At 48.5% G+C, this 10523-nt stretch overlaps 1 protein-coding gene and 1 pseudogene across 3 annotated transcripts in view; one reads left to right on the top strand and one right to left on the bottom strand.

Annotated features, from left to right (window-relative positions):
- Positions 1-1049, bottom strand: part of Naa25 (N(alpha)-acetyltransferase 25, NatB auxiliary subunit) — a 48875-nt gene extending 47826 nt beyond the window's left edge. The window contains exon 1 of one of the 2 annotated variants that reach the window (XM_031337708.1): positions 942-1049. In XM_031337708.1, coding sequence (XP_031193568.1) covers positions 942-999 — 58 coding nt within the window. In that variant the 5' untranslated portion in view covers positions 1000-1049. The remainder of the gene's footprint in view (positions 1-941) is intronic. The other variant, XM_031337709.1, reaches the window with a different exon arrangement.
- Positions 1050-7279: 6230 nt separating this feature from the next.
- Positions 7280-7920, top strand: LOC116070894 (annotated as a pseudogene). Its single transcript, XR_004110618.1, has one exon. The product of XR_004110618.1 is annotated as a 60S ribosomal protein L13a pseudogene (transcript).
- The last annotated feature ends 2603 nt before the right edge of the window (positions 7921-10523 follow it).

Genomic DNA, 10523 nt, shown 5'->3' with positions numbered 1-10523 from the left:
AAAAAAAAAAAAAAAAAAAAGCTACCTGACTTGGTAAAGCTTCCTTCCTCACTGTTACCTGAGACAAGACCATACAACCATCAGCGAGGAAAGGCATCGCAAAAAACGGTACCACTTCCAGTAACAGAACATCTCAGTTATTGCAAAGTGTTTCTGTGATTCCTTTATTCTACCACGGTGGGAAGATGACAATAAGATACATCTTAAAGCCTGTGGGTTTGGGATGCGAGCCGTGGAGAGGGAGCCACTAAGCCTAAGCACGAGGGAGGCAAGCTGCAGAGAAAAACCTCAGACACCGTGCTGAAAGGAAAAACACAGCCTAGCCGGCCGCTCCGACCACACCAGCTAGTGCCAGCTCTTCCCCGCTATTCTGAGCCCGCGACCCCCTCCCCCCGCCTCCCACGTGTGCCCAGAGCAGCTGTTCCTGCTCTGAGCAGCATCAGGAGGGGACTCGATCTGAGTGACCTTGCATCAGCCCCTTGCCTTCTCTGGGCCTTAGTTTCTCCACGTGCACTAGACTACACCCTGTAAGACAACCCCCGGATCCCCATACTGGTAACCAGAACCACCATCACTGGGGTATCTCCCCTCAGGAGAGTGCTCCCACCGTCACGCCCGAGCCGGCTGTCACCTGCAAGAAAGACCGCGGGGCTCCTCCGGAGCGGCTGGAATAAAGCAACCTGGCGGTAGCGCTGGTCTCCAAGCAGTGGCGCGATCCGCGCAGCGTGACAGCTGCGCGCACCCACCGTTGTAGTCTCAGGGACCAGCAACGCCGGGCCGGCGCGTAAGCAAGGCCGAGGCTGCGGCCTAGCGCCCCGCGCGGTCCGCCCCCTCGCCGCCCCGCACCGCGCGCGCCCCCAGCGGCCCTCTTAGGCCGTCTCCCGGGCCAGGGCAGGCCTTGGCTTGCCGCGGTGGCTAACAGGCCGGCTCCGGGTACTCACCGTAAATGGGCCGGAGGCGCCGGTCGTTAGGGTCCTGCACATGGCCCCGCGTCGCCATGATGACAAGCGCAGAACCGCAGTGCGCACGCGCAGAGCAGGCCCTCGGGAAGGGGCCGTTAAAGGGCCAGCGTCGATCTCGCCGTTGTATCGCGATAGTAAAGGGGAGTTACGACGGAATGCGCCTGCGTAAAAGGGAGGCTCGCCCCTTTAATTGGCGCTTGGTTTGATTTTGCCTGCACAATCATCCGGACCCCTGGGGCAGTTGTTGCTGTTGAAAGCTTTTTCCCTGTAAGGAGAGGCGTGGAAAGCGAGAGTGAGGTTTAATCCCACTGACTTTATATCTAGAAGAACCAGTTGGTTTGGGCCTTGATTGTGGAGCAACCAGGAACTTGTTGAGTGTGAGCCCTAGGAAACTGGTTGCCCAGCAGTGAAACTGTAGAAAAAGCTTATGAGCCCTCCTCCACCCATCCCGAACTCAGTTCTGTGCCTGTCTGGGCACTAGTGCACGCTGTTTAAGTAGATTGTTTTTAATATCCACACGGCGCTAGACTAGACGTTATCATTACCTTTCTTGTACAAATTTACTCGCACAGCACGAGGTTGTGAGTGCTAAATAGGCGGCGAGAGTGACAAGGAGCTAATCCCAGCACTCGGGGACGGAGGCAGGCAGAGAGTTCGAGGTTAGTCTGATCTACATAATGAGTTCCTGGACAGCCAAGGCTATGTAGAGACCCTGTCCCTATAAATAAATAAATAGAAATGAAAATAGAAAGGTTCGCAGTGGTGGCGCACGCCATTAATCCCAGCACTTGGGAGGCAGAGGCAGGCGGATTTCTGAGTTCGAGGCCAGCCTGGTCTACAGAGTGAGTTCCAGGACAGCCAGGGCTATACAAAGAAACCCTGTCTCGAGGAGAAAAAAAAAAGTGAATTTGAAAAACCCCACACACCTGCGGTTTTGTGTTTCTGTTTACAAGGAGTGAACGAACGGTGTGGTAGTGTGCTGTGGACTGCATTGTCACATGCTCATACGCATAAATGGTTTTTTTGTTTGTTTTTTCTTTTTGTTTGTTTTGGCTTTTTCGAGACAGGGTTTCTCTGTGTAGCGCTGGCTGTCCTAGAACTCCCTCTGTAGACCAGGCTGGCCTCAAACTCCGAAATCCACCTGCCTCTACCTCCCAAGTGCTGGGATTAAAGGCATGCGCCACCACGCCCGGCTTTTATGTTGGATTTTTGAGACAGGGTCTCACATAGCCTAGGCTGGCCTCAAAGTCCTGATCCTCCTGCCTCAACTTCCTCAATTCATAGAGCCATAGAGTGCCACCACACTAGTTTGGTGGGGGTCTTATTGTTGGTTTGTTTTTGTGGATCAGGACACTGGGCCTGGGTCCTCATGCATATTGGGAGAATATTCTACTGCTGAATGACACTCCCAACACTCTTTTTACTTTTGATTTTTAGACAGGGTCACACAAGTTGTTCACAATGGCCTTGAGCTTCCTCTGTGTTCCAGGTGATTCTCTCCCCTCAGCCTTCAAGGAAGCTGGGCCAACAGAAAGACCCTGTCTCAAAAAAATATTTTTTTAAACTTTAAATTATATGTATGTGGCTAACAAACTTAAGTCCTCTGCAAGAAGAGCAAGTTCTCCTTGCTGCTCAGGCATCTCCTGCCCTGAGAATTTCTCACCTTTTATTTATTTTTTTGTTTTAAGACTTTTACTGTTTATGTGTGTGACCAAGAGTATATACACAGAGGCTGGAGAGATGGCTCAGTAGTTAAGAGCACCGACTGCTCTTCCAGAGGTCCTGAGTTCAATTCCAGTAACCACATGGTGGCTCACAACCATCTGGAATGGGATCCGATGCCCTCTTCTGGGGTGTCTGAAGACAACTACAGTGTATTCATATAAATAAAAATAAATAAATCTTTAAAAAAAAAAACAAAGCATATATGCACAGGAGTGTGCCCAAGCACAGAAGAAACCCAGAAGAGGCGTCAAGTCTGTTCCCTTTTGTCCTCTATAGCCACCACTTGTAACAGACATACATACAAGCCAGCATCCATATTCATAAAATAAAAATAAACCACAACAAACAGCAAATGAATAATGACAGCTGTAGTTAACTTCTGAGTACACATACACAATGCATGCACACATATACACTAATTAAAATACATTTTGCTGGGGCTGGAGAGATGGCTCAGTGATTAAGAGCACCAACTGCTCTTCCAGAGGTCCTGAGTTCAATTCCCAGCAACCACATGGTGGCTCACAGCCATCTGTAATGGGATCCGATGCCCCCTTCTGGTGTGTCTGAAGAGAGCAATGGTGTACTCATATACATTAAATAAATAAACCTTTTAAAAAAATACATTTTGCTGAGTCCTGATCTAGATTGTTGAAATGTGTCTAAACTAGTAAATAACCAAAAAATAAAGTTCTATGAGCTAAGCACAGTGAGGTTTGGCTAAAATCCCATCCTTTGAAGATGGACAGTTCAAGGCCAGCCTGGGCTACATAATGAGAAGCAGGCCAATCTAGGCTACATGAAACCTCGTCTGAAATAAACACAAACAAATAAACAAACAAACCAACAAACCCCACTATCCCTACCAGGTGTGATGGCCACACTAATCCTAACACTCCAGAGGCAGAGGCAGAAGGATCTCTGAGTTCCAGGTCAACAGGGATACACAGATACACTTTTAATCCTAACACTCCGGAGGCAGAGGCAGAGGCAGAAGGATCTTTATGAGTTCCAGGTCAGCAGGGATATACAGATACAGACTCAAAAAAATTATTACCAAAATATGACTTTTTTTAAAGATTTAGTTTATTTCATTTTTTTTTATGTGTATGAGTACACTGTAGCTGTACAGATGACTGTGTACAGATCATGTGTGTGGCTGCTGTTGATCTCAGGACCTCTGCTGGCTCCGCTCCGGTCTCGCTCGCTCTGTCTTCAGATGCACCAGAAGAGGGCGTCCGATCTCATTATGGGTGGTTGTGAGCCACCATGTGGTTGCTGGGATCCGAACTCAGGACCTTCGGAAGAGCAGTCAGTGCTCTTACCCGCTGAGCCATCTCACCAGCCCCAAAATATGACTTTTAAGCAAAATATAATTAGTGCATGTGTAATTTTATTTATTGTGTGCCTGAAATTCAGATTCAACTGGGCATCCTTGTTTGCCATTGCTAAGCCAGCACAGTACAACCTTAAGGGGAATCTCACATTTCCATCCTTTCAAAATCTCACTAGCAAAGCCAAGCTTGGAGGCACAAGACTGTGAGCACATTACTTAGCAGATAGAGGAAGGAAGACCAATAGTTGACAAAGACTAGAGAGATCCTGTCTAAGAGTAGCTAAAAGCACAGGCTGCTCTTATAGAGGTCCTGGGTTCAAGTCCCAGCACCTACGTGTGTTGCATGTAATTTTAAAATCACGCTAGCTCTTTCTCCAGAGCTCTGCCCGAGCTCCTACAACCGCCATGGCTTGCTCCAACAAGCCTCCAACGACTGCCCCAGCTGTGCCCTTTCTCCTGCCCACCTTAGACACTGCAGCCTTAATATTTTAAAACTAGCCAGATAACTCAGTGGCTGGGCCAAAACTATCCTGCCCCACCCTCCTTTGCCTCCGCCCGCCCATGGTGGAGCCTACAAATGATAGGTGTCCCCCCCCCCCAGACCTACCCATCGGCAGCTTCCTCCACTCCACTGCCTGCTCTGACTCCTCTCTCTAGTCCCTTTCTCTTCCTCCTGGGACCCAGAAGTCCCACCCTTTCCCCTTCACCCAGCAATTAGCTTCCACCTCCTTTATTGACACAAACAAAAACCAATTAGGGAATCAATCCCTTCCTCTACATACAAGTTAGCTTTCAAGTACCTGTAACTAGTTTGAGTGATCTGATGCCCTCTGATGGTCTCTATGGGCACTGCACACACAGTGCAGATAATCATGTAACTACAGATGCATATTCTTTTTTAAAAATTTAACCCCAGATTTATGTACATAACCCATTTGAGGCCAGTTTGGGCAACATGAGGTCCTGGTTCCAAACAAACAAACAAAGCAAAATTGCCTTAACAGCTAAGTAGGAAGGCAGGAATTAGATAAAGTGACCAGAGACCACTCTGGGAAGATGTGACCAGGAATGAGCTGGATAAGGTTGGGCTCAGACAAGGGAGAGGAGCGAGGAGGCAAGGATTCAGTCTGACTCAAGGGAAGGGAATGGGTGAAGAACCTTTGCAAAGTGGACAGCCAGGTGGTGGGGTCTGCCTTGATCCCAGTACTGGGGGAACAGGTGGGTCTTGGAATTTGAGGCCAGCCTGATTTATGGAATGAGTTCTGTGACAGCCAGGGCTACACAGAGAAGCCCTGTCTCGAAAAAAATAATGAAAAGAATTTGCAGAGTGAAAAAACACCTAGTTGTGGGTGTGGGGAGAGGGAGGGTGGAGCTGAGCTGGCTCCTGGCCAGGCCTATGGCCTCTCTCCTTTGTCTTAACTGTTACCTCTGTTGTCAGTGCTCCACGGGAACATAGACTGGCTTGGCAGCTAGCTCCGGACTTGGCAAGGCTAGGGGTGCTATGGACCTCCTAAGAGAAGTCTCTAGAATGTTAGGTCAGCCCTTGGTGGGATACACTTCCTAGTATTCTGTTTAAGCTGAGTGAATTATACCTTCTGTCTTTCCCATTCTTATCCTTTGTCCTCAGAGCCCAAGAGTGAAGCCGGGAGCCAACTGTGGGCCTGTCCTTACCTGCTCTGCAGAGACAGCTTCCACACCCTTTCAGAGAAAGGCCTGAGTCATTTCAGGGCACAAAGTGACTCCCTAGGAAGGTAAGCCCAGCTCTGTTCTGCTGTTGAGAGCCTGGAACACCTGTAGATGCCCCTATGGAACACCTGTAGATGCCCCTATGGAACACCTGTAGATGCCCCTATGGAACACCTGTAGATGCTCCTATGGAATACCTGTAGATGCTCCTATGGAACACCTGTAGATGCTCCTATGGAACACCCGTAGATGCCCCCATGGAACACCTGTAGATGCCCCTATGGAACACCCGTAGATGCCCCTATGGAACACCTGTAGATGCCCCTATGGAACACCTGTAGATGCTCCTATGGAACACCTGTAGATGCTCCTATGGAACACCTGTAGATGCCCCTATGGAACACCTGTAGATGCTCCTATGGAACATCTGTAGATGCCCCTATGGAACACCTGTAGATGCTCCTATGGAACACCTGTAGATGCCCCTATGGAACACCTGTAGATACCCCTATGGAACACCTGTAGATGCTCCTATGGAACACCTGTAGATGCTCCTATGGAATACCTGTAGATGCTCCTATGGAATACCTGTAGATGCTCCTATGGAACCCCTGTAGATGCCCCTATGGAACACCTGTAGATACCCCTATGGAACACCTATAGATGCTCCTATGGAACACCTGTAGATACCCCTATGGAACACCTGTAGATGCTCCTATGGAACACCTGTAGATGCTTCTATGGTAACAGCACATGCTAGTTAAATGGTGCCTTCAACATTTCCAGATAGGCTAAAGGAGTTGCTCTTGAGAGAGGTCCTCTTCCTAATGGGCAGGGAGAGCCACGGTTGCACCACACTGTGCACCACAAACTGGGGGTACAGGAAGTGACATCAATGCAGGACTTGGATGTGTTGGCTCTGGGTGTCTTGCCCAAAAAACACTTTGAGTTTGTTTGGGTTTTTTGTTTTTGTTTTTGTTTTTTGAGACACGGTTTCTCTGTGTAGCCCTGACTGTCCTGGAACTCACTCTGTAGACCAGGCTGGCCTCCAACTCAGAAATCTGCCTGCCTCGGCCTCCCAAGTGCCACCACTGCCCAGCTCTAGTTTTTTTCCTTTGGTCTTGAAGTCCAGGTACATCCTCCTAACCTTCTACTCTTCAGAGAATAAACAGGCCAGAAGAGGGCGTCAGATCCCCTGGAGCCAGATCTGACACATAGTGAAGCAAGCTGGGAATTGAACTTGGGTCCTCTGCAAGGGCAGTCAGTGTTCACTGCTGAAACATCTCTCCAGCCCCCAAAATAATACAAATAAATCTTTTCAAAAAAAAAAGTTTAGATAAACTGGTTATAGTCTTGACCTGCAAAAATTTAAGGAGTGAATTTTCTTCATCAAAATGGAGAAGCTCTGTCTACATCCCCTTCTTGGCTTAATCTGGAGCTGAGGTTTCTTGCAATTCTAATTGTGTCCAGCAGGTGGCAAACGAGCGCAAAATGGCCTCAGCCATTTTCTAAAATCCAGTATTAGAAAGAACGCGTCTTATTTTTTCTCGTTTAAGAAAACAGACCACTTTCCCAGGCGGCTGCTGAAGATGGCGGAGGGGCAGGTTCTGGTACTGGATGGCCGAGGCCATCTCCTGGGCCGCCTGGCGGCCATTGTGGCCAAGCAGGTACTGCTGGGCCGGAAGGTGGTGGTTGTACGCTGTGAGGGCATCAACATTTCTGGAAATTTCTACAGAAACAAGTTAAAGTATCTGGCCTTTCTCCGAAAGCAGGTGAATTCCAACCCCTCTCGAGGGCCCTACTACTTCCGTGCCCCTAGCCGCATTTTTTGGCGCACTGTGCGAGGCATGCTGCCCCACAATACCAAGAGAGGCCAGGCTGCCCTGGAAGGCCTCAAGGTGTTGGATGGGATCCCTCCACCCTATGACAAGAAAAAGCAGATGGTGGTTCCTGCTGCCCTCAAGGTTGTTCGACTGAAGCCTACCAGAAAGTTTGCTTACCTGGGGCGTCTGGCTCATGAGGTCGGGTGGAAGCCACTCTGGAGGAGAAACGGAAGGAAAAGGCTAAGATCCACTATCCGAAGAAGAAGCAGCTCCTGAGGCTATGGTAACAGGAAGAAAAGAATGTGGAGAAGAAAATCTGCAAGTTCACAGAGGTCCTCAAGACCAATGGACTCCTGGTGTGAACCCAATAAAGATTTTGTGCCTCATGCCTGGCCTGCCCTTCCTCCACTGCCGACCAGGGAAGTGGGGCCCAAAGGTTCCCTAGGCACTGCCCCTGTGGGGAAAGGGTACATTTAGACAGCTGAGAGCTCCCCACCTGCTTGAGTTTCATTAAAGTGAAAAACCAGGAAATGACCTGAGCTTCAGTGTTGAAGTGAATGGCAGGGCTGCCCCACCCACCTGATCCATAGCCGTATTCTACAGCTAGGAAAGGAGGGCTACACACCTGGGCTGGGACTTAGAAGTGCACACTGAAGATGCTGACCAAGCGCTGCCTTTGCCTCTTCCCAACAGACCACAAAGCAGTATTTTTCTGGAGTGTTCTATGTGCTAATAAATTATTTGACCTAAAAAAAAAAAAAAGAAAGAAAGAAAAGAAAAAACAGACCAAATGTGATTTTTTTTTTTTTTTTGGTCAGATGTGTATTATTTCAGAGTTGTATTAGGAATTTAGGTGTATTGCAGAGCATGTTTGCATGGGTGCACATACATGTGCGTTCCTGACTTTATCCTCCAGGCACTGTGAGATTCCCAGAGGGACCCCACACTCAAATCCTGGAAGCAACGACCCCACACACCACCAAGACAGGGACTTGATGCAATCTGCAAGAGGCTTTTTATTCCAGCTAGCTGGGGCGAGATTCATATCCCTTGCAGGGGTAGAGGAGTCTGGCCCCAGCAAGGTCTTAGGCAGCTTTTTATTCCTGTGCAGTTGCTGGGGCAAAAGGGAAGACTGGGGTAAGGGGAAGGTACGGGGTGGTCTCTGATTGGTGCTGGCTCTCGCTAGGGTTCAGGGGCAGGTTAGCCACCTGGCAGTCATTTGTTACCTTCTGTCTGCCAGGGTGTCCTGGTCTCCTTGTTTCTGGGTTCTGGGAGCTGGTCTCCCACTGAGTTCAACCAATGTCTAAGTTCCCACAGTACAATTTGAAAACTTAATCTTACAGCACCATCTTTACTGTATTTTGAGACAGGGTCTCTCACTGGGACATGGTGCTGGCCAGCTTGACCATGGGCTTCCTGGCCAGACATCCCCAGAGATCTGCTTGTCTTCACCTCCTGGCCCTGGGGATCAGAAGCCTGTGTCTCTATACATGGTTTTATTTCTACACGAGCTGGAGGGGTCAAGCACAAGTCCTTTCATCTGCTCATTTGCTCTGCAAGCACTGAGCCTTGTTGATGGAATTCTGGAGACTGTCTCACTATGTAGCCAAGGATGGCCTGATATTCACATCAATAATCCTGACTCAACCACCTTTAAAAAGTTGTGAGTTGCCTTGCCTGGCTTTGTCAAATACATTTTTTGTTTGTTTGTTTTTGTTTTTGTTTTTTCGAGACAGGGTTTTTCTGTGTAGCCCTGGCTGTTCTGGAACTCACTCTGTAGACCAGGTTGGCCTCGAACTCAGACATCCGCCAGCCTTTACCTCCCAAGTGCTGGGATTAAAGGCGTTTGTCACCACCACAACTACCACCACCACCCCTGGCCTTAGAATTCTTTTACATGTTATTTAAGTGCATGTAGTTCAAATGTCATCAAATCAACCTGGTTTTGTTTGTAGACCAGGCTGACTTCAAACTCACTACATAGTCAGGATAACCCAGCACTAAAGACCTTGAACTTCTAGCCTGCTGCTGTCTCCACTTCCAGTCACTGAGACTTGAGTTGATTTGTCGTCTAAGGCTTAGGTAAATACTTCCTTATCGTACTTCACCAAGGTACTTCATTCTGTAGACCAGGCTGGCCTCGAACTCAGAAATCTGCCAGCCTCTGCCTCCCAAGTGATGGGATTAAAGGCCGGCGCCACCACCGCCCGGCTCCTAACATTTTAAAATTTATTTGCACATGTTTGTTTGTTCCTTGTATGTCCAGATGTCTACACAAGCCGGAAGAGGCTGTCTCCTGGAGCTGGGGTTACTGGCACTTCTGGACAACCTAATGTGGGTGTTAAGAATTGAATGGGTGGGGGGGGGGAGCTGGAGAGATGGCTCAGAGGTTAAAAGCAGTGATTGCTCTTTCAGAGGTCCTGAGTTCAAATCTCAGCAACCACATGATGACTCGCAACCATCTGTAATGAGATCTGATGCCCTCTTCTGGTGTGTCTAAAGACAGCTACAGTGTACATTTATATAGTAAATAAATAAGAAAAAAAAAAAAAAGAATCGAATAGAGATCCTCTAGAAGGGCAACAAGCTGGCGAGATGGCTCAGTGATTAAGAGGTCCAGAGTTCCTGAGTTCAATTCCCAGCAACTGCATGGTGGCTTACAACCATCTATAATAGAATCTGATGCCCTCTTTTGGCACAAAGGTGTACATGCAGAATGCACACTCATATACTAAGTGAATAAATAATCTTAAAGAGAAAAAAGAAGAGCAGTAAGCACTCAAACACTGAACCATCTCTGTAGCCCTTGCTCTGATACACGCGTGCTTCTGTCCTTCGGATACACACATGCTTCTGTCCTTCGAATACACGCGTGCTTCTATCCTTCGGGTACACGCGTGCTTCTGTCCTTCGGGTACACACATGCTTCTGTCCTTCGAATACACACATGCTTCTGTCCTTCGGGTACACGCGTGCTTCTGTCCTTCGGGT

The sequence above is a fragment of the Mastomys coucha genome, unplaced genomic scaffold (assembly GCF_008632895.1).
Source record: "Mastomys coucha isolate ucsf_1 unplaced genomic scaffold, UCSF_Mcou_1 pScaffold22, whole genome shotgun sequence".
Classification (NCBI taxonomy): Eukaryota; Metazoa; Chordata; class Mammalia; order Rodentia; family Muridae; genus Mastomys; species Mastomys coucha.
The sequence above is the reverse complement of the archived record's forward strand: the minus strand, read 5'-3'. Positions and strand labels throughout refer to the sequence as shown.